The sequence below is a fragment of the Lagopus muta genome, chromosome 11, assembly GCF_023343835.1.
Source record: "Lagopus muta isolate bLagMut1 chromosome 11, bLagMut1 primary, whole genome shotgun sequence".
Lineage (NCBI taxonomy): Eukaryota > Metazoa > Chordata > Aves > Galliformes > Phasianidae > Lagopus > Lagopus muta.
Genome location: NC_064443.1, coordinates 18,352,247 through 18,376,424, shown reverse-complemented (window position 1 = coordinate 18,376,424; position 24,178 = coordinate 18,352,247). Strand labels below are relative to the sequence as shown.

Here is a 24,178-nt window from a genome sequence, read left to right as displayed (position 1 = left end):
CATCAGAAAACATGAAACCAGAAACCCCTGAGACATAAAGCTTGATGGCACGGCCTCCTTCTCATATCATCGTAGAAGGGGAAGGAGAAACACAGCACAAGGGACTGACCTCTGTGCTACAGCCAGTGAAGAAGTAACTTTCACCTGGTCAAGTTGTTGCTCCTGGGTTATAAAATTATGTTTTCAGAAGCAAAATGAGCCTAACAGTCTCAGTAAGATGCAGGAGCAAGGCAGCCATATGGCAATCAGCAAATGACACTCTCCTACAGGGCCTTTTTGTATTTCTGTCTTCAATGAGCTTAATATAGGCTTTAAGAAACTAAAAATACTTAGAATTGTAATTTTGACATGAAGTACTCCAGCCTAGGCAATTTTAACATAAACATGTGTTCTATTTAACTCTAAAGTCAACAGATGGTATTTAAGTTAGTCGGCTTTTTTAAAAAAAAGCAACTCTAAAAACAGCAATCAACTGCCTGGCTGGGTTTTCAACTGCTGAACAACATCTTACCCAGAAAAATATTAAATACTGCAAGCTAATAAGGAAAGAGAGGCAGTCTGGCCTTATAAATTAGTCATAATTACCCAGCAACCTTTACAGAGATCCAGCAGCAGCGTTTACATGAGAAACCTCAGCAGATCTATCAGCCTTCCTTTGCTCCCACGGCACAACCAGCACAGCTAGCACCCATCACTTCATGTGCTGAGCTGCAATCCCAAGAGCCTGCTCCTCTGAGCAGCTGTCTGCACCATCCTGCTTCCATGCTAGAAAAGTACAGGCCCACAAAGCACCACTGCGGTCAGCACAGGTCACCAAGAGAAGTTTAAACGGCTGCCACTCCAACCTGGTGCCATGCATCCCACTGTTTGGACACAGGCTGTGAACAGTACGCCATCACAAACCAAAAGGTGTTCAGAAGTGAGATCTCAGTCAATGCCTCAAAAGGAGTCTTGTGTAATGATTTCAACACCCTCTGCTGGTGCCTCCTTGGTAACTGTGGGAAGGTGACTGGAAATGCTTCTTTAAAGCAGTACAGATTAGAGTGTTTATAATCAACAAGCACCAGAACCTGAATACTTACGTGCAGTTTGTTGAGTAGCACTGCATCAGTCGTGCTGTTAGCTCCTGGCTTTGCTGCTTTCCAGAACTGTTTTTGAGCAGAGTACCGGTTCATAGGACATAGCTTGAACAGACAATCTACAAAAACAATGAAATAAGCATGGAAATTGCTTCAACCATTTGTAATTAACTAGGATTATGCTAGTATTGTCCAAATATTTCAGCAGCAAGGAAAGCTTTATAAACAAATTCCAGAAAGCTCTTGATCAGACGCATGCTTTTTTGGGCAACAGGAACGTTGCCCCATGAATGATAAAAATTAACTGCTGCTGCCAAACATCTGATGCAAGACCGGAAAATTCACCGCTTGTCCCAGTCCGAAAACCCATTGTACTAAAATGGTAACACTTCTCAATGCTTTCCCAGGCAAACTGATCCATCTTACACACTTTCAAATCTTGCTTTTCATACTTCAGCCGGTACGTTGCATCACCCCGTGTGATTGTTTCAAGGTTTTGTTTGTTTTAACTGAGTCCCTTTTATTGCTAAGGAAAACAAGGCACAAGAAACTGGTGACAACTGCACGGTAAGGCCGTGAGCAGAAGAAAACACCCCTGTGTGACAGTGTGAAGCAGCAGAGGCACTCAGTGCACAGCTCAGAGGCAGAGGTAACCCCAGGGATGCCGGGTTCCTCACCAAGTTCACCACCTCTGTTTACTTAATGTCCTGCCCAGCAAAAGTCAGGAATTACAGCTGATAAGCCTCATTAAACATACATTTTTATATTCAAGAGATGCTAGCTTATCAGTAATACAACTGAATTAGCTGTATTTACTATTTTTTGCCCATGTGCCGCTAAGCAACCATACACGCAAGTAAACAAATTAAGCTATTCAGAGAGCACCCAAAGCAGCAGCCTGCATGTTTGAGCACAGTGCCCCACATGCCAGCACAGCTGTTCCAGCACCTCTTTGGAAACAATGTGGCTGTAAGGCTTCTGGCTGCTACCTCGCATATCTTACAGGCACATCAGGTGCAGGACCTGCAGCAGGGGCAGCCAGGAGCAGGCTGGAGCAGCAGGGAGCGCCGAGCCCCATCTGGAGCACTGACCTCACAGCACTTGGGCACTTTCCAGGCACGCACTCTTCCACCTATTTTTCCTTTAGATAAAGATGAATCACAGCGACTGACAACACAGAGCAGCATTCAGAGCTGCTGCAGAATGGCACTTTCAGTGAAGATGATGCGTTGTAAGCAACACATCAGTCATAAATTTTTCTATTTTTGCTTAAACCATCAGTTCACACAATGACAGCAATTAACAGAACCACACGGAAGAATTAATGGATGCCAGATTTAGTCACTGTGCAAGCACACTTGCTTCCAGGCTCTTCAATCAGAGAAGTTTCCCAGCCAGGCTTCACTCCTACCTGCAGAGCTGCTTGCAGCAACCCCCCCTTGTGAGCATTTGACCTTGTCCCACACCACAGAGAAAAACACAACATGTTTTTCATAGGTTTCTTCCTAGGTAAAAAGCTACAAACAATAAAACGTTTCTACATTCTAAATCTGTTTCTTAAGCAGCTGAGGAGACAAACCAGGTGTAATTTGGCATTCACCTCAACACGGTCACCGGAGGCTGGTTGGAGCAGCGCATTTCACCACAGATCTACGAGCTTTCTGAGCATAAATAAAGATTGATTTGCACACTCTACAGGCTCACGTTTCCAAAAATCAACATGCAAGTACGAGTCAGCTGAGCACCACCACGGTCAGAGGTCTGCAATCACAGCATCAGAGAAACCGAGCTCTTGTCACTGCCCTCGGGTAAGTTGGGCCTATTTCTAACAGATCCAAAATGAAGCCAAAGCAGTGAAGAATCTCACTGACTTCCCTGTAGACAAAAGCCCAGCTCTCTGCTCATGGGCTCAGGAAGATTTATTGACCATGAGAGTGGGGAGGTGCTGGAACAGCTGCCAGAGAGGCTGTGGATGCCCCGTCCATCCCTGGAAGTGTTCAAGGTCAGCCTGGATGGGGCCCTGGGCAGCCTGGGCTGGTATTAAATGGGGAGGTTGGTGGCCCTGCGTGTTGCAGGGGGTTGGAGACTCATCATCTTTGAGGTCCCTTCCAGCCCTGGCCATTCTGTGATTTACCAAGCCAATAAACAAAGCCATCGCTGCAGAGTTAATCACACCGTACCAAACACTGCTTGTTGAACTTCACCTGCTAAGGAATGCATTTGGTGTTCAGATCCTCATAAGAAGTAGTGAAAGAAGGCAGAGTCACACACTGAGCAAGCAGAAAAATGAAATGCTACATAACTGCTGGTTAAGTGAGGGCACGCTGTCAAGCACAAACACTGAACAAAGGTCCAGCCGGGAGGAAATAAGCACCCACGTAACCATGTATTACCTCATTGTGCACGTGCACAAAGGGGATGAATGGGATTTATATAGACACGTATTAAACATGTGTTTCAAGCTTTCCAGGCTAAATTCTGCTCTTCTGTCAGCAGTTGTTTTGCCTCAAGTGAAGAGGATTTGCACATACATGCATGCGAGTTCTCTCTGTTTGGGCATCTGGATCTCCACCCAGGTTCTGCCACCTGAAGCTCATAGAAATACACCAGCAATGTGTGGTCATCCTCTGCATGCACCAGAAACACAGAGGGATAATGAAGGCCTATCAGAAACACTAGAAAACACCATGTCCTGAGGTATGCTGGGATGTGGAGAAGGAATAATCCTCCAGGCCATCGCTCCAACCACAACTGCCCCTTCGGACAGATCCAGCTGCAGAGCACTTTCAGAGGAGGAAAAACTACAAACGTGAAGATGCTTCATTAAGCCATTTATAAAGCCTGCTGAGTATTTAACACCAACACAGCTACTCCTTTATTACTTGATTAAAAAAAAACAAACAACTGCTTTTTGCACAGCAATAACAAAATTAAAAGATTAGCAAATCCCCACTGGAATTTAGCAGTTGCTCTCTCTTGTGTTCTGTACCTCCATAGCTGGTATTTCCCCAAGGGTGAAACCCGCTCACAGTAGAGAATGAATACAAGAAAATAATAAAATCAGCATCCTGGAAAAAAATAACAGGACAGCAGATGAAGAGGCAATGAATCTGGCAGTGAGAGGAACATCCAAGTTCTCAGTGCCAGTGACAAAGGTCTCGCAGTGCTCACACGTTCACAAACATGGTAGCATTCCACACAGCTGAAGAAATTATTTCGAGACAAAATGAAGACCTTTTCTGTGTTTAATTGAAATATTTCCATGCAGGAGGTATACAGAATAGAAAAATACATATATTCAATCCCATGCAAGTTTCACCTTCCCAGCAGCCCTTGCAGCACTACACTGTCTATTTCCATACTTGCTCTTTTTGACGTTTAAAATGAATAGATGACAGCCTAAGAGGCTCAAAGAACATAAAGCAACAGCAGCTACAGGAATGTGTTCATTATTAATCACTCCTGCATTTCCATAAAGAAGGAGGAAAAAAGAACCCGATCTACTGAAATTACTGTCTTTGTGATGAGAAGACATCCTTTCATTTTCACTTTGCAGTGAACGAGCTTTGCTCACAGTAGAGCAGGAGTGTTTCAGATCAGAACTGTGTCAGGACACGCTGAACGTCTGCCCCACTATCGCAGCAGAGCCCACTCCATCAGCAGCTCCAGCCTAAGCAGCAGGAAAACAAACCTCAGCTGCATATGGTTTGCCAGCAGAAGAGCACTGAAATCCTCTCTCACGTTGCCAACAGTTTGGTCATGGAACAACCGGGGAAAACACCAGTGCAGGTCAAAAGGACATCTGTATATCAAACTGGCAGATCTCACTCATCATGATCACACGTCACTGCAAGGCAACCAACACTTTGAGATTCCAACTCTGGACCAATTACATGACTAAATTACCTGAAATTTCTGCTGCATCTTACCCTTTCCAAGAAATTTCAATGGTTTTTTTTTTTTTTAAAGCACAAAGTAGAAATCCCCCTTGCAGCTAACACTGCAATGGAAAGGCTGCGTGACCTGTGATTTGAAGATATTTTTTAATGTTAAATTAACAACCCTCCATTCATATCTGTAAGATGTTATGGCAACGGCTCTCCTGCCACAGTACTCATTTATGAAGAGTTCTACTGATGGAAATCACTACTTGATTTGTCAAGCTGTAACAGTGTAGAAAATAAGGTAGCTATTATTAACTTAGAGCTGATGCATAAAATCAAGGAAAGAAATAAACCACAACAGTGGTTTCAAAGCAAAAGGAATCACACATTTGAAAGATGGACACTAAATATCAATGTTTATTCAATCAAGAGCACTCAGTATTGTGATATGCATTAAAAAGCAAAGGTGTTTTAAATAGGTAGCAGAATGTGCCTCCACCCAGTGCTGTCAGTAACTCTGCAGTCACTAACAGTGTGCCAACACGCACAGTACAACTAAACATCGCTGTGGGATAAAGCTGCTCCTTGGTTAAAAATGAGCAAGGTAACTTCATTCCAAGCAGGAGGAGAAGCACGCAGCTCCCCCCGCAGGGAAAAATAACTTCACCATGCTCTGCACACGTGGCCATGCCTCGGGGAAAACCGAGAATGAAAGCAAAGACATCACACACAGCACAACAAGCAAAGGCCTCCAGAAGCCCTCCTAACCACAATGGTAACAAAGTGCCCAAAAAAACACCAAAGGAATAACAGAAGAGAAACACCTTTAAGTAAACATTTTAGGTACCGAAGAGTTCACGATACACCAGTGTTTGTTTTATTTCTGCATGTAACCTCTTTGGTCTCCTTCAAAAAGAAAGCTGCTACTCGAAAAGAGAGAAATATTTAGACACTACATATACAGGCAGTTCCAAAAGGAAACATTTGCAGGAAAGACCAGTTACGTTTTTCAACCTCTGGTATGAGCACTGCTGAGTAAAGGTGCTTCATGAAGACACAAAGCCCCGAGGAGCAGCAATACCAGCAGTAGGAATGAAGGCCAGCTGTGCTTCACCACAACGTTCTCCCCCAGCAGCAGCAGCAGAACATCACACCCTGAGGCAGCCAGGAATCAGCACAACTCCCCAAGAAACCTGATGGGCAAAGAGTGCCTGTCTGTGCCACTGGAGCATTATGGAGCACATTGTATCTATGGATGCTAAGGAGAAGGGAAACAAAAAGGCAAAAAAAACCCTCACCACCTAAAGGAACACATGAGAAGAGTTCACAACTGCAAACATTTATTAGGATTAACCCAGGATCTGAAGAAAGCCGGTGGTTTCAGCCAACGTTTTTACCCTCTTAGTTCATCTCCGCCTCTGGTCCTGCATGAAAAGAAATCCTGGACAAGAGGCAAAGCACACCAAGAGGCAAGTCTGAGGGACGGTCCCTTCCCTCTCCCACACAACTGAAAATTAAGCCCTACATGCAGCAAGGAGAAATATGTCATACTTTATACAAAGGGGATTCAGCAAACTAAGATACGTAAGCACTGCAGAAGCATTTTTAAATAAAGCACCTTGGCTTCAACCTTTGTCAGAGCCTCGAGAGCTGTACTCTTAACTCAGGAAGCCATCCTCTATTTCCTTTTTAATAGTTTACACGATAAATCCCACTGCGAGGCACTAAAACACAAGTGTCAGAATGTGAACACCGCGACATTCTTCCTTTGGGTCTTTTCAGCGTCTGTCTGTAGCATTTTCTGCCAGAAGCATCTGCTGCCTGCACTTCATTTTATTTCAACTGTTCCCCCTTTGGATATAATATCCATGTTTGCTTCTTCACTTGTTCCTGCTGCTCCAGGATGGAGTTGCAGCCCTGGATGGGCCAGGAAGTGGGGGCAGGAGGCGGGAAAGGGCTTGGACATGGAGCAGGGGAAGAGCAAGGAGTAGATCAAATTTCAAACACCATCTGAGCACATCAGCGAGGAACAGTATGGAAAGAACATGGCTGGGCTGTTAGAGCTGGCTGAACAGCACAATGCAAGTTGCTTCTGTTTAAACACATTCTGTGTGCATGCTGTAAGAAAGCCACCGCACATCACAGAAGGCAAAAGGCAAAATTTTCAGCTGTTCAATACAGTAACTTGATTTTCAGCCTTTAATGCGTTTCAGCATTGGGCTTAGGCAAAAAGCTCACGTAATGTCCCACATTAGAGGGACACTACAGAAATGCTCGATAACATTACTGAAGTCCAGCTTAGAGGAGCTGAAGAAATAATAAACCTGAACTCAGTGCTTCCATTCTTCACGTGGTAACAGCATGCTTGGGACACCTCGCCTGAAAGGTTCCTGCCTGCTCACTCCCCAGGCCGTGGCCCTGCTGCCTTCCACACAACTGCCCACATTGCAACTTCACAGGGCTGAAAGACCCTCAGAAAGTTTACTCAGCTCATCCTTTTCTCAAAGGCAGAAGCAGCCATGCCTGCTCCATTCCTGACATAGCTCCTGTAGCAATCTATCCCTGTGCTCCACTATTTCTGCACCTAACCTGCTTGTTTTTACAATTTAAGCCATTGCTTCTTTCTTTTTCCATGCACACATGGCCAACAGAACATCCCCTCTCCCAGCTGGGTGCTGTGCCCAAAGCTGCCAAAACGCAAGCCTGTTCCTGACCATTGCACTCTGTTGGCTCCTATCTTTCCTGAAGAACAAGGTGCAATATTACACAGCATGCTCCACATGAGGCTCTGCCAACAAGTCAAATAGGGAAAAAAATAATTTACTATGTCTTTTGGCATCTGTTCTTTTTATATATTCCAAAGCAGTATCTGCACTTGTACTGACAGCACAACATTGACTCCTCCTGTTCCAACTCAATTCCTAAAAATCCTAGACCCTTCCCCAGGGCACTGCAGCATGTGCCTGTATTCTCTCCCTCCCTGGATTTGGCCATCTCAGTGCTTTGCCATATGCCCCCACTGAACTGCAGTGATATTTTTGAACACATTTCTTCATTTTTCACCATAATCGAATGAATTTCCAAGTTGTGTTCTGCTCTGTAAGGCTTGCAGCAAACCTACCAGCAGCATGGCACAGAGCAGTACCATAAGGTGCTGCCACGCAGATGTTCCAATTTCCAATAAATGGGTGATGGATGGACTTAAGCAGCACTATGTGTAGGGCTTAGCAAACCAAAGAAAAAATGGAATAACGACGAAAGAAGCCAGACCTGTCTTAATTATAGGAAACAACATCCTGGATTTGAACAGATCAGCCATGCTGCTGAGCTGAGCTCCAGTCTCACGCACATAAGGTTTAACACCAGTGTCTCCATCCATTTTCCTAGTGTAAAAGCTTTATTCCTCACTTCCCGTTCCTGTGCTTGGCTGAGCCTTTCACCTCACTTACTGAGGCCCACTCCCTGTCTCTACTTTAAACAGTCACCCTTCTTTTGGCAGGGGACCAGAGATGCTCTTGCTGAAGCCTATTGAATCTGCCTCCCAATCTGCCCAGCTCTCTCCTTCACGTTTGCCACTCCTCTGCTCAGGAACAGAGCACACAGCACACCAACAAATCATGCAGCTAATTAAAATCTAGATGAACCCTCTATGGCACAGCCTTAGCACTGAAGATTGCACACCGACTGCTGTTTTAAAAAGCAGATTATGCTGACGATTATGCTGTGCATACTGTAAGTGCAAGTGCAGCCATCTATTTCATCTGCCCAAACTGCCTGCAGCAGCATAGCAGTGTGCTGCAGTGCAGGACAAAACACTTGGAGCACTTCTACAGCGTACAATATTCAGCTAGTGTAGAGAGTTAAGCTTTGCCAGCGCTGCTGCTGGAACAAAATCCACAGCTTCAGAGATCAAAAATGAAAGTGGAAAATAGTCCTAAACTAGTAAAGCAGCCCCTTCCAGGAACAGCCAAACAGCACTACTTGACCAAATAAGGCAAGTGAAAGCTCTGAGCCAAAGCAGCAAACCCACGTTGTATTAAAGTCAGACAGCTGGACAGCAGAAAGGCGAATCAGCCCGTTGCACTGGACCGGATTGCAAATGGGAAGAACAAATGTTCAGAAAGCAGGAGCGGAAGCGCAGCCTGCCAGCAGAGGCTCACAGGCATTTGTCCCAGCCTGCGGGAGCCTACGCTCCATTCTTACAGGATTTTTCCTTGGTTTTTAATGCAATGCCATCATCCCAAACCAGCTACAGACTCCCTATTGATTACGCCTGGACAGAGGTGCTGATGGGGCACTTGCTGTCACCTGGAGCGCCCTGCACTTGGTGCAGTGAGACAGGCAAGAGAAAACCAAGCCTTCCCTGCACAGTGAGTGCGGGGCTGCCACGTGCCTCACCCCGCTGTACAGAGCTGCCCTCGTGCTGCTGGACGAAGATGAGCAGAACACTGTCCTTTTTTCCAACTTCAAAAGAGACTGAGCTGAAATTTAATGCAGGAAAACAAGGACCTAAAACATCCCTTTAAGGGAAAGTTTAAGGTTCATTTCCTTAACTCCTTGTCCAGCTAAGCAGAGCTAGAAGTTTGGATTTAGGTGCCATAATGCTACACGACAACTTCTGCCTCTTTTGACTGGACCGTTTGAGACAAAGCTGAACCCAAACCCAGCATGATGCTGACACTTTCACAGAAGCATGCAAGCAATAGAACTCCCAACTTCTTCTTCAACTCTGCTGCAGGAGCTGCACCAACCCAAGAGGTGCTCCTCTCCCCTGTGCTCCAGGGACTCCCCTCTGCTAACGCCTGGCTCCCACCGACCCTGCAGCAGTGACACCAGTGCTACAGCAACACCAGGCAAGGAGCACCCATCTGCACGCCCAGCCCCAGCACAGCCTGCTTCCCAAGCCTATTTAGCCTCAAGAACACAATATTTACCAGTCAAGGAGTTTCAAAGCCTATTAATTGGTGCCTTCCCGCAGCCTTTGTGAATCAACATATCCATTCATTTCAGTCCCCTCTTCTGCCAGCTGCCAAGAGATGAGTGAATCTGCACATCAGCGTGTCTTGGGCACAGCTGGGAGGCCTTCACAGCAACACTATTAGCTAAAGAAGGGGAGGGGAAAAAAGTGATGATATAATCCTTGCCTAGCTAAAGCTACGACCCAGGTAAAGCTTCTCCTTAGCATTCAAAGCACACACTCTAGATCCAAATGTTTTTTCCCAGCCTTCAGTTGATTCTGGGGACGGAATCTACGCAAAGTCCACAGACCACAACAGCAATGCACAGGCACTGCCCAGGGAAGCACCAAATGACTGCCCTAACATTGAGGCCACACACATCTGACTTGATCAATTTATTCAAGCTACTTCATGCTAGATCCATTTTCCAAATTTCCTTCTACACAAGTCATTATTTTTCAGTGTTTTAAGCCATATTTTATCTGCCTTATGACATAATGACAATACATCAATCAGTGGCAAAGAAAGCTGGATTCAGAGTGATGGATGGGCTGGGAAGAGTTATTAAATACCACCAGCTGTATCCCCAACTGAGCACATCCCACGCCTGCATCAATGCAGTCAGCAAGGAGCCCTCCTGGATCACAGACACCATCAGTAGCCACAAAGCAGTGACAAACTTAAAGTTCAGAAAAATGGCACTGAAATCTTTCAACATTGCTGGCTCCTCGCCCCTCTTTCCTTTGTTACAATCACTTTTTTTCAAGTATTATTTGTATCATAATCACACTAAAAATGCTTCCCAGCTGTTGGTGTCAGATCTTCCAGCCTCTATGCCCAGATCAACATCAGGTTTATGCCCTTCTTTCAGATACACCTTCCTTTTTGACATGTGATATTGGCACTGTAGAACAGCAGAAGCATCTATAGGCAGACACTCTAAGAGCCGCACCACTGAAAAGCAGCATTTCTTCAAACAATACAGAGAGGTGCAGATCAATGCCAAGACAACCTTGACCAAGCCCAGGGGGCCATGAAGCGCCCACACATCGGTTCTGCCATCTCTTTCCCCTGCCCACCACCATGGAGAACTCCAACTTGCTCTTCAAAAGATCCCTACATGCCTTCAAAGCTTCCCCCGACGATCGCACCCAACTCTTGGCAGCACGGAGCTCTCAGGACCGTTTGCAGGAGCAGATTCGTGCAGCTCTTCCCATTCTCCTCCCCCAGCCTTCCATGGCCCAAAGCAGCTGCTCCTGCCCACGCCACCCCCCGCTCTCCTCCATGGCAACACTTCTGCGTACCACAAGGAAAAAGAGAGAAAAAGGGATCATTTGTGCCCTCAGATCGAGCACTGGAACGATATTAGCAATCGGGAATCATCGCCTCCTGCAATTCAGTCAGTTGCTGAAATTTCAATTGGGATTGGACTAACTGCACATGAATGCACCAAGCCCAGCCTGAAAGCTGCTTGCCCAGGCCTGTAAAGCACTGAAACCCACACAGGATAGTGCCTGATGCAGCCTACTGAAGAAGCCACCCTGTAGGTCACTGTCTCTTATGGAAGGTGCGTTTCATCACACAGCTTCCTGTCTCTCATTACTACAAGTATCCATCCAACATCACGTATCCATAGCTCCCTTGGGCTTCTGTCCACTACACAAAGATGAAAAGAAATATTGCAACCCTACCACATCAAAGCGTAGATGGACACAGTTTCTTCCTCTACAATCTGCAGGTTGATAAAATCTTCCCCTTAACACACATGGAAACATCTCTCACCAGGACACACAACTAATTTCACAAGTGCTGTGCAGCACCACCTCCCAGCACACTGCAGGCACTGTCCTCAAGGTGCAGGGCTGGAGGGAGGCGCACAGGACAGATGCACAGGGGATTTATCCAGGCTCACAGCCAGAACAAGGTGCGATTCAAGCTCCATGCGGAGATGTCCACCGATGACCCCGTGTGGCACAGATCTCAGGAGGTCAAAGCACCGCTCATCTCTTCTAGCTGAGTTGAAGAAAAAAGTGCAAGAAACTTGTTTTCAATTCCTCAGCAGAGATCAGAATAATCCCGGATTACATGGCAATAAATACTAGCACTGTTTATGGAGCAGTCACTTGGAATGATGGAAAAAAAATCTAGATAAACATAACTTTGTATTTGCAAAACAGTAAGTATTTATAAATAAATGCCCTCCTTTCTACTTAGCAATACCAGAGTACCATGCCTTTATACTTCTTTAAAAGTCTAAATATTTAAATTATGTTTAAAATTAGCATAGTGCAAAAGATTCTTCCAATAATGCATCCACCAATAAAAATCAACTTCGGAGGTGGAAGAAAATCTTCGGGCTTCCAGCAAGAGCCACATGCTAGCTGAGATATTCAGAGCAGCTGAGTCACTGTGGTTTTCTGAAATGAGCCTTTAACTACGACTTGAGGGAAGGAACTCTAAGTGACAGGCACTTCAAATCACTGAAGGATAAAAGTTAGTCTTTTAAAGTTACTGGGTTTTTAAGTCTAAGGCTGCAGTTCATTTTCCTGCCACTTTTTTCCCCCCCCCAAGTACTTTGATGTCTAGTTCCCAACACAGTGTTTAATTTTAATCCTGTATTAGCCATAATTTAAACTCTGCACGAGCACAGCATTGCTCTTCAGAGCAGTTAACTGCTTGGTGACCAGGATCTATGCCTCAGAGATACTCCTGCAGGCCAGGGATGGCACACAGTGAGCACAAATGCCTGCAGCAATGGATTTGCAGGACTAATCTGAGGTTTAGCGTTCAGCTCTTTATTTAAAAGACAAAAACAAAACCGCCCCATTAATAAATCCCTTCCCATTTACAGCTATAGCAGTAGCAGGCCATCAAGGTGAGGAGCAGACTCACTGTAATCAGCAACACAGGGCAGACAAGCAGATCCAGCACTTCCTGCTGTCCCCAGAAAGGGGACAATACAGAATGCAGGAAATGCATACATCAGGGGCACCTAAAGGGAAAGCACGGCACAGCAAGGAGGAATTAGTTTTGCACGGTCAGTTGACAGCTCCATTTAATCCTCTCCCTGTTATCAGACAAAAGCATTTGGAGCCCAACTGACCATAGCAAAGGATCACAACGATTCTCACTATAGCACAGATATTTCCATAGTGAAAGCTGTAACACCAAGCTGGAAGAAAATGCTTTGTGAGAACAGCAATCCTCTCTCCCTGAAAATGTCTGAAAAAAGAATCACTTTGTCTGACTTATTTCTCTAAGAACTTTCACAGCTTTCCCCACAGTTTTGGTTTGTTTCTTTTTCCCTTTGAATTTCAGAAAGTGAAAAACCTCACACGTTTTCATGTTCTTTTCAACAGTTACGTGAGAGTCTCCCTGCCCACAAACAGCCTCCCCACCACACAGCCTCATCTGAGGGCATCTTCCCCACAGCCCTCACCAAACCGACTGCCACCATCACCTCACTGCTGCACTCACTGCTCAGGCCACGTCCACACCAAATGAAATGAGTGGAGCTGCAACACAACTGAGGGCTTCCCTCTATCAAACATTTCAGAGAAACAAAGCACTAATTACTCACACTTGTTCCCATCATAGAAACATTTTCTCAGAGCCATGTGCCTCTGAGGTCCTCAAAGCTGCTTGGGAGCACTGGGAACAGGAGGACCAAAAAGCCAAGGCGATTGCTGCTGACCATTCAACTAAATACTAAGAGCAATGAAACATGAAATCACCCTTTGATTTTTGCACCAGAAAAATTAGAAACTACGCACCAGCCATAATATCAAGGTTAGAAGATGCTGATGTGAAATCCTAGTGGATGCTCATATAAGGTTCTACATAAATATAGAATTCCCTATATATACACCCTCCTCTTACATTTTTGTATTTCTTAATGTATGCTTATATAAATATACATTCACATGCACTACCTATAAGGAGACAGAAGATGGATAAGCTGTTAAATTCCAAAGGACTCTCTGCAGACAAATTCTGATCCAAATGCAGAATTATCTTTTGTCAAGTTGTCTCATATTTCAGCACTAATGCTGTAATCTACAATAACCACACAAAGAAGTAGGGAATATTGGATAGGGATGAAATTGTCAGTTCTTCCTCTTTCTGAGGTTGATTTGCTACTTTCACTGAAGAGGAATCGAGCACTGAAGCAACCACTCCATAGATTATTTATCCCAAATTCCCACAACACAAAACCTTTAAGAACACAACTGATAGCATATGGGGGAAAAAAAAATGTGTATTTGAAATTAGAACTTGTAAATCATATTTGAAGGATCTTCTCCTTGTTGTCATTCTTTATGACCAGGGCCATCTGCCTGACAGGGAGTAGGAGGGAATCAATTTTCTGCCTATTTTAGCATTCGGCAGCAATAAAGAGTTATCTTTAAGGCCTGCATTGCCTTCAGACTTTATCCTCCAGTCCTTAAGACATCAGCTTGTGGGGTGCTGGCACTGCTGCTTGAAGCACGGAAGATGGATGTGGTGCGTGGTGTTGGGCCATGAGCACACAGTGCCTGCAGCCCCAGCCAGATGCTCCTGCAGCCCCATGTGAAGGTGCACAATCCCTGTTTCCCAGAAAACCTCAGTAACCAAGTTCCTCCTGCAGTCCAGTACTACAAGTTCTATTGGCTTTCCAGCATCACTCTGTTGTGATCACACAAGTATGGAATGACACACTTGCTTTTAAATCAGTATGTTTCTAAAAAACAGAAGCCAACAAACTCCAAGACACAACTTTTGCTCAGTACTGAAGTTGCGATATGAACGAAGAGTGAAAGGTAGCTGGATGCCTTGGATAGGAGCATCTACAGGAAGGAGCAGAAGAATGCTGGAATTTGGCTTCAGCACAGACAGCCAAGACTCTTCTTGATCCGTGCCACCATAAATTCACTGCATCGTTCTTCAGCCCTGCTCTGAAACCTTTGGTGCCGATTAATCCAAACCTGTACATAGGGCTGATGGAGCATTCATCAGATCAGTACCACCATTTCTGCTTTCTGAAGTGAGCCAGAACTCCAGCTCAGTCCTCTCTGGACACACTCAATATCCCAGCATGTTCAGGCTCTAACAATTCACTGCAGAGTCTGCGGGGAGGGAAGCAAACATTTCCTCTTTGCACAGAGAGACTGATTACATTCTAATAATACTGAGATTTATTCTTGTTTCTTAGAAAACAAGCCCCAGCTTTACAGCGTAAGGAGCAGTCATGGGCTGGAATCCCTAACACAAACAACTCTGCTCCTACCCCGGTCCCAAAGGCTGTGGGGCACCGTCCCTCCCAAACCCTGCCTTCCTGGGCTGGTTAAAGTTAGCTGGTGCTGGCTGGGGACCACGTGCTGCTATGGAGGGGGAAGGATTTCTGTGGATACAGCCAAGATTTTTTCCTTTTCAGGATGGCTACTCTCTCATCCAGTTCTCACTTCCTCATGCCTGCAAGTCCTGTGCTTATTTTTTCCCTTGTATAATTTTTAACTTCAACAAGCAGAAGGGCTGACATTCACTGAATACAAGGTCTAAGTGCTACCAGACTGTTTTTGCATAGCAAAGCATTTTGTACCCTTAATAAAATCTGAACCAGAGATAATCTGTTCCAGCTAAAGCAGGAGCAAATCCTGCAGCAGTGCTTTGAGCAGTGTCACTGCTTCTCTGCTGGCCGTGGAGCACAGAGGTGATTTCTTACTCTGAGTATTGGACTGAGAGCCACGGAAAGATCCCTCACCTGAAATACAAGGAGTTCTGTCTTCACTGAACTTCTGTGAGTTATATAATCAAAACACAGTAGTTGCCAATATGAGAACTCAACAGCAAGTATTTTCACAAATTAGGTACAAAGTTAACTGTAACTCCAGTATCTCCTCATGGGCTGAATAATACACATTTCATTAAAATAAAATTTTCCAGGAACACTGCATTTAGCATCAGTCAATCTGTAATGGCTATTCCAGTATCTGAAACATTCCCATGAGACGTGACAGCCTAAAGGCTCTGACTTTCGCAATAAGGGGACAGCAGTTAGCTCACGTGCTCAGCATCCCTGTGTGCAGCAGGGCCAGAGCAGCTCGCCAGCAGCTGGGCAGGCCTCTGCTTCCCCGAACAGTTCCAGGCACTGCTTCTGCTCTAACCTGGTGATGCACACAGAGGCAGAAGTTTGAATGGCAAGACCATCCTGAAAGAGGAACCCAAATCCTGCAATGGAAATGAAGGAGCATTCAATCTCCAGCAGCAATATGGGAACAGAGGAAGATGCAGGTGTCACAGGCTGCTCGCTGCAGACACCCGGACCAGGTCTGCCTTTCACTACAGCCCATTTTTATGGCTTGCTGTGCTCATCCAAGGCCTCACCATTCTTATTCTGACTGCCCTCAGACAAACTGAAGCACTGCCAGCATTACTTCCCAGACTTACAGCTGCAGAGATACCACCAGCTTGGTTAATCTCCCCCAGATTTGCATTTTTTTCATATTTATACCCAAAAAAACCCCAACAACTTACACGTAACAAAACTTCACTCCAGCCAACTGGGGAAGGGCTGCTCTAATCCCTAACACCTGTTTCTCTTCCAGTACATACACAGTTCTTTCCTCACAAACCTCTCACTGATGACTCTACCCACCTGCTTTAGTATTTGCACCTTTCTGTGTAAGACCCCTCCACCTCTACAGCACTCAGGTTCTCCCAGCCAGAAGTGCTGGCAGTAAATCTGCAGTTTCCCTGAAGGTCCTCTGGCAGCAGCACATGGATTCTCAGTATTGATGAAGGCCACTAGCATCTCAGTCTTCACAGCTTACAGAACAGAGCAAAAGCTTTCAGAAGAAATAAAGTATATGGAACACAACTGTTGAAATACCCTAAATTTTAAGCAAGCCACAAATTTTAATAACTTTGTTATATTAAAAGATATGTACCAATGTCACCCCACCCCCACAATTCATTAAGGCATTTCACTCCCTTGGGCTCTTGTGACTAAGTATAATATTTCATTAAATATCCTGTTCATACTGGCTTATGTACTAGGGAACACACTAATTTTAGAAAACTGATTAGCTAGTTCTTTCTAACCGAATGTTATTGTAGCTAAGGTCAGATTTTGCACTGAAACTATGGCAACAAAGCCACAGTATTCTTTTGTCTACAAGGTTGGGGCTAGGTTTATTAACAGCACTGTTCTACTTAATAGCTAAGCACTGCTTTTTGGCAATCCCTCCCTTGATCCTACCTGAAATAGGCTGAACTTTCCACGAGGGAAAAAGCTCTGACCTGTGAAAGCAGTTGAGAAAGAATGAGCATTCGAACCAGAACTCTGCTTATTTCTCATTTTCAGTACGTGGTCACTGCCCTGCCTGGTTCCCCCATCTACTGCTTCAGCAGCAAAGAACCCATACCCACATTCTTTAGACGGGCAAACGAAGCACACAGGTCCTAAAACCTCACAGTCCAACTCTCCCTGCTCTTTCGCAGTACCTGAGCCAACAGACTGTGCCATGCACACACCACTCCAGTTAACCATATTAATGGCCACTTTATATTTCAAAGGGGCTTCGCTCTGCCTTCATCTAGATGCAAAACAGCTAAGATGAAAGCGCTTACCCCAGAAGCTGGCAGACAGCTGCTTAACCACAGCACACCAAGCACAGACCAGCACGCAAACTCAGCTCAGCCAGTGCTCAGTGTGTGCCTCAGAAGCCGAGCAGCCCCATCTCCTCTTCCTGTTCAGTGCCTGCAGCTCTTTTCTTGTGCCAAATTAAGAAGACTCTCTTGGAAGCCGTACCACACAGACCTTGCCTCCACTATGGCCTTGGTACCCCAGCAATAGGATACAGCAGATGTTTGGGAATGAGGTGTTCAGGAAAGCACTGCACCTTGCCTGCCTCCTGCCTGGGAAGGGTGGGAGGATGTTGGGTGTGCTCCTGCATGCGCTGCAGCAGCTCTCAGCTTGGATTCCTTCTCAGAACCTTTCAAGCTTCAGCAGATACAAAGCACATTACTGAGTGCAAAAACACAACATTTCTGTCTTTCCAGTTTTTTGAAAGCTCTAAATGCCACTGTGACAATTGCCTATAACATCTGCTTGTATGTAGGATGCAGTGGGCTAAAAACTCACATTTTAGAGGCAGCACTCAGGATTTCTTGATCAGATAAAGGGCATCAAATTCAAAGGCGTACTCACAGTTGGCAGTTTTCTGGTACAGTTATATAAATACTTCAACTCATACTAAAGGATTCCTCATCAAGCCCATGAAAACGTATTGCAGATATTTAACAGCATCCTTCTGCAAGATATATTCTTCCAGAAATAAGTGACCAATACTTCAGTCTTAAAGATGTTATAGGCACAATATTAGACTCTACTTTCCTTCTTTCCCTCATCCATCACTCTAACCTTGAAGTTTCTTTTGATTTTCCACTACATCTTATCAGTGTCCTTAGCATCAGTTCTTCTTTGCATGGCATTTGTCTCTTTGGGAAAACAGAGAAGTCAGATAAGCAGGTGCTCAGTGCTGCTGTCCCACTTGGTGTTCAGTTTTGGTACTCAGCACGTGCATTGTAGTCTGACTCGGACAGCACAGAACAGAGGAGTCTCAACTCCACTGCACCCTGCACAGAGCTCTTCCAGGCAACCACACTAAGCTTTCAACTCGGCACTCAGGCACTTCCAAACATTCTGCCTGGAACGAAAAAGGAATTTTGCAATTGCATCTGTTATCTGTTCTCTGTTATCAAAGTGAAAAGGCCCCATTTAGACGGGAGTTCAAGCATTTTAAAAAACATCTTTTAGTTAATATACCCATACATTTCACCAGCATTACAAGTCTCTATTCCAAGAGAAAAAGACAGCAGAGCCTGGCCACGCAGCCATGCCCAGCACGTTTCTTGTCTCACGGTCAGCCCTGGAACCTGCTCCACTCTGCAGAGCACCCACCCCAACTCAGGCAGTGCACACACAAGTCACCCACTTCAGATTATTCTACGTCAAAGTTTAAAAAGCAATCTGAGCTGATATAATGGCTTTCAGCAGACTAGACATAGGACAACATGCACAGGTATGTGGGGAGCAAGGATTTCAGGCTGCACGCTTATCTGAAGCCAAACACACAATACCTAGGGGCTTACACTGCTGAAAATTATTCTGATGAGTACAGGGACAGAGCTGACCTACCTTACCACCTAACAAGTGCACTTTCATGCACTGCTAATGTTTTTGCTATGCTAAGAGGCAGAGGAGTCTGGGTGTTTATTTCGATTATTTCACATTCTGAAGTGCTTGGGAAAGCTGAGCATGCGACCCTCTAACTGCCAATTCCCTCAGCCTCAGTTCTAATGCTGAGCTGCACACCAGTCTGCATCAGCTGAACAGGAGTAAATAAGGAAGTACACACATAAATCCTCCAACCCCACTGCCTGTATCAGCACTGCATAAATTCCATGCTCTCCTTCACACCACTAATGGCAACGCTAAGAACAAAACAGCTCTCAAACATTTGTGATGGAGGGGCGCTGACTTCAACCAGTGCCAAGCACAGTGCAAATTTAAGAGAAATCCATCAAAAGAATTGGGATGTGCACATATATACACCAAATCTCTGTGTTAAAGCCTCTCTGCAGAGACCAGGCCATGCCTGTGCCGAAGGTGAACTTGCAGTTTGAAGCCCTTGACCCCAGCAGGGCCGTGGCAGTGCCAGACAAGCAGGGTAACTGCTTCCTGACAGCAGCGCTCATAAAGAGCACACAGCATGGATTAGGATCAAAAGAACAAACAGAATCTGAATCGCTCATCTTCTGCTTCTCCATGAGGGTATTTTAAGTCTAAGAGATATGGGTTCATTCCTTGAACATCTTGCCAAAAAAAGCGTGTTGCCCAGCAACTACTAAAACAGCGCTCTGGAAGGAGGTGGCTGCTGGAGGAGTTAACCCATCAATGCCTGCTTCCTGCAGCACTGCAGGGCACAGCAGCCTGCATGTCCCAAACACAGAGCTGCCACGAGCTGCTGGCAGACGGGCTGCCTCACTGCAGCACCAGTGTCCCACACCAAGCAAACACGCTGGGCTTAGCATAGCACACTGCTACGCTCCCATCCAAAATGAACACAAGCAAAGCCTCTGTGAGAGTACATCCAAGCAAACACAGCAGATCCAGCAGCTGCAGCCCCGGCCTCTGCTTCTGCTTTGCCACTGCGCCAGGTCTGACCCGTTTCATTTGCAAAGCAGCAATCTGTCTCTGTGCATTTAAGCACAAATCATTCCTAATGAAATAATGTGCTGCTTTTAACCTGTCTGGAGGGTCAGCTCTAGTTCATACTTTCCACATAAATCCATGCATATCTCAGGCATGTTCATTTACAGTCACTGCTTGGATGCACAGTCATACTCACAGGCAGCAGACTGAGCACCAATTCCAGCTGTATAAAATAGCAAAATGCCTTTTTTTGTTCAAAGCAGTGCAGATAACTAAGGAATTGCCACACTTACTTTTTTTGGAGACTTCCACAACTAGGATTTCTTCCAGGAATCTCATCTGCACACAGTGCATTCAGACAAGCCATTTACTTCCCCATGAATTTTCATATCAACATTTTAAAAAAGAAACACTAGTGAATGCAATTCTTGAGTCCTATCATTTGCAAGGAATTTTAGGGGTTTTTAATGGAATTCGTTGAAGCTGAAGACACGAAGGGACAGACATGCACTGGACTGTAAAAAAAAAAAAAAGGAAAACCAAACTCAAACAAACACAAACAAACCAAACCACAGCATCATTTAAAGTGGTCCTGAAAGCCAGAGAAAAGAAAATGAAATCTCACAGACCGTAATCACCACTCAACCTCAAACCACTCTGGGTGCTGTCTGCATCTGGGGGGGGTGGGAAAAGGAAGAGAGAAAAATGAGCTCGCACACCTCCAAGCATTCCTGTAATATTCTGAGGACAGAAGACATAATAGCATTTAATATGTGCAATAACTGCTGGTAAACCATCATTGCAACTTCAGTGTGTTGAACTAATAACTTTGGAGTTTTAAGGCCTATTACTGCTTTCCAGCTTGGTACTTCAGGTTTTCCCATCTAACACATCCTCTATTTCTTTCTGCCCTTCTTTTTCCTCCCATTATGCTCTTACTCTGCACCCCGAAGCTGACCTGAGCTCCATCCCTCCTCACAGCCTCCAGCACTCTCTCCCTTCCCGTGCTCCACCACCAGCAGACAAATCTCTCCACCTATTTTTACCACAGCTCTGCCAATGAAAGCAGCCCTGGTGTCCTCAGGACACCCCTGGTTCCCTGAAGCAGACTGACGGGCTCCATCGCTCCCAGCTCCAGCCGCGCTGCCGCTCCACATGCACTCTGGGCTTCCCTCGTGTTCTCAGCCCAACACAAAGTCAGCATTCTGCAGGGAGTGCCTTACTAACACACAAACACAGTGAACTTCAAGCACAGCTCATTGCAAGGAGGATCTCACGGCACCAGAAGCCAGGTTACGGCACAGAGCATTTTTCCAGTACTGTGCCTTCCCAAAGCCATAATGGCAGTCACAGCCATTTGATTCACTTTGGCCCTGCACTAACAAGAGCTCCAGAAGTTATTCCTCAGTGACTGCTCCCAGCACTTCACACCAATTTCAGCTCACACCAAGGTCCCACCCCTCCTCCAGCCTTCCTGAAGCAAGCAAGTCTGAACCTGATGTGGGAACAAAATCCTGGGATTGCTGAATGGCTTCCACCAGATGCCCATAGTTGCTTTATATCCCCAAAGCGATGCTGTTCAGACAAATACCTTAGGGAAGGCTGTGCTTTGTTTGCAAGGAAGGTATTTTTGGAAGGTGCTCTTAAAACACGTGGACTGAAGAGACAGGGCTGTAGTTCCTGACTGTGTCACAGACAACACCCCCCCGTGTCTGAGTGCCTCTGCTTCAGCATTAAAAAGGGACATTTTCCACTTGCGTTGAAGATGGTGAGATAAATTTCATCATCATTTCTTCCAAATATATTAGTGCAGAAAGCATTTTTATCTTGAGCCACGCTTACAAAGCACACATATAAACAACTGAAATGCCTGCTAAAATTTTATGACTTCTGTTGCCATTTACCATTAAGCATAAACTTCCCCACAAAAGCTTTAGTGAAGTGACTACAAAGGTTGGAAAAGGTTCATACCATTCTTTCTCAATGTATAAATTACAAGTAACATGAGAACTTTTACAACGTCCAACAACATTTTATGCCAAACAAATGTTTCTTTGTACTTGCAGTTCCTAAACCATGCTAGAAATAATTGCTTTTCTCTCTCTCCACCCCTTCCCTTTCTCTTCCATCCCCCACCTTGTCCCCAATCTCTTCTACGCCCAGTCATTTCAGTCAGATCTGGATTTGTTTCTTGATTTGATTGCCTAGTTAGTGCTCTAGATAATGTAATATCATCACCCTTGCTCTGGGGAGTTTAAAACTGACTTTTTAAGTTTCTCTAGGTTGCCTCTTCAATACCTGAATCATTGGCGTCCAAATTACTCTCTGGAAAGAGAACTGAAACTTACAGGGACATTCTGGTAGGACAGATGTGAAAGCCAGACCCCATTTGCAGCCACCCCTCACAGAGCCTTCACGTCCAACAACTCAATTCAATTCACAGACATTCACACACACCCTTTTTCCACCCCCCTTATGAGTTGCCCTTTGTGGAAGACTGCAATGCTAAAATATTCCATAGAGAGGGAGGTGCTTCAGAACAGTTTGCACAAAATGAAGGGCTCCTTCCACCTGGATGGTAACAAACAGCCTAGCAAACTCACCTCTGAACTTTTTGGGTGGGTTATTAAGGTCACCTGCTTCTGGCTGTACAACACACCGGTCATCCACAAGGCTGCAAAGAAATGAGAAATCAAGTAAGATTCTTTTCCTTTGCAATAGCTTACATCCTCGCTAGCAAAACCAAAGTGGTTTATCCACAATAAATATCCGAGTGGCCACTTCAGCAGAAGACATTGCCCAAATGCCAAATCTCTCTAAGAAGCATGCAGCTAATTTCTACTGTTGCCCAGAGCTATGCTTCTAGATAGGTGGGACAATAAGTAAGTAATTGCTCCTGTAAACTGCATCTGCTTTCTGTCCCCTCTTTGAGGTGCAGACAGAACAGCCCATATTCTAGTTGAGTGATAAACAGCCTTAAAACAATTATTGCCTCTTGGACAGATTTGAATAATGGTGTAATTGTGTTTGCATTAAAAGACAGAACAGGACAATGTGACCGGGTGAACTGGACACTGATTACACGGCTCTCCTTAAGTATCAAGAAAGGTAGAAGCATCAACTGCCACAGTCAAAATTGACCCTCAGGAGATAGGAAGGCATAAATACACCCTCCTGCTTCCCAGTCATAAACGCTAGCAAAGTCAGGAGGGCAAACTAACCTCCTTTTAGCACAAAGGAAGTGAATTGGATAAGTGAACCCAAGAGATTTTAATAGGAAACGCCAGCACAGAGTTTCTCCTGTGAACACACACTGGCAACAAAATAAACACCCAAAAACCTGGAAAAGCCCACAGAATACATTAAACATTTAAGATGTACTTGTCATCTCTGCTCTGCTCCTAGCATGCTGTGTCAACGTGGAGCTGCTCCATTATCAGACAATATTTCCAATCACGAGGAATGCGACTGGAACCAAATATTCTGTTGTTTCTGATTTGATGTTCAGTTATACAATTTGGCCCCTTAAAACCAATCTGTCAAAGAGGCTTTCTACACAGATGTAGAACATAAAACTCAGAGGTCTTAGAGGTTTGAGAGGTCCATTCTCATGCAGGATCAACTTGAGAGACTGAGATCTAGAATATGAGAGTTGTTCCTTGCAGAGGCCGGTTACATGCAGGAGCATCTGGAGACAACAGTTACGGAAAGTCAAGAAGTGCATAAGAATTAAGAGGTCAGAGAGACTAAGTGGACTCGACAGGTCTATGCATCTAAGATTTGCAAATGCAAACATTCAGAGTAAGTTGCTTTTTCCCCATGGATTTTCTCCCTATTCGGTATTTTACAAACATGCACGTGCTCCAACCAGAATGACAGCACTAATATCTGAGCTCACTGAAACACCTGCTTCTAGTGAACGAATGGCCAAAAGGTACTGAAAGTCAAATGGGTTACTCTGATAATCCCCCATACAGTTACTCTCAGTGCAATGTATATCCCTCTCATCCTGAGATTCAATTGAAAGTAAGGAGGAGCTTCCCAAATTACTAAGAAAATAAC

General features: G+C 45.0%; 1 protein-coding gene across 1 annotated transcript in view; it reads right to left on the bottom strand.

Annotated features, from left to right (window-relative positions):
- Positions 1-24,178, bottom strand: part of ITPR1 (inositol 1,4,5-trisphosphate receptor type 1) — a 149,443-nt gene that overhangs the window by 111,798 nt on the left and 13,467 nt on the right. The window contains exons 3-4 of the mRNA XM_048957818.1: positions 22,720-22,790; positions 1,083-1,198 (exon numbers count right to left, since the gene is read on the bottom strand). Coding sequence (XP_048813775.1) covers positions 1,083-1,198; positions 22,720-22,790 — 187 coding nt within the window. The remainder of the gene's footprint in view (positions 1-1,082; positions 1,199-22,719; positions 22,791-24,178) is intronic.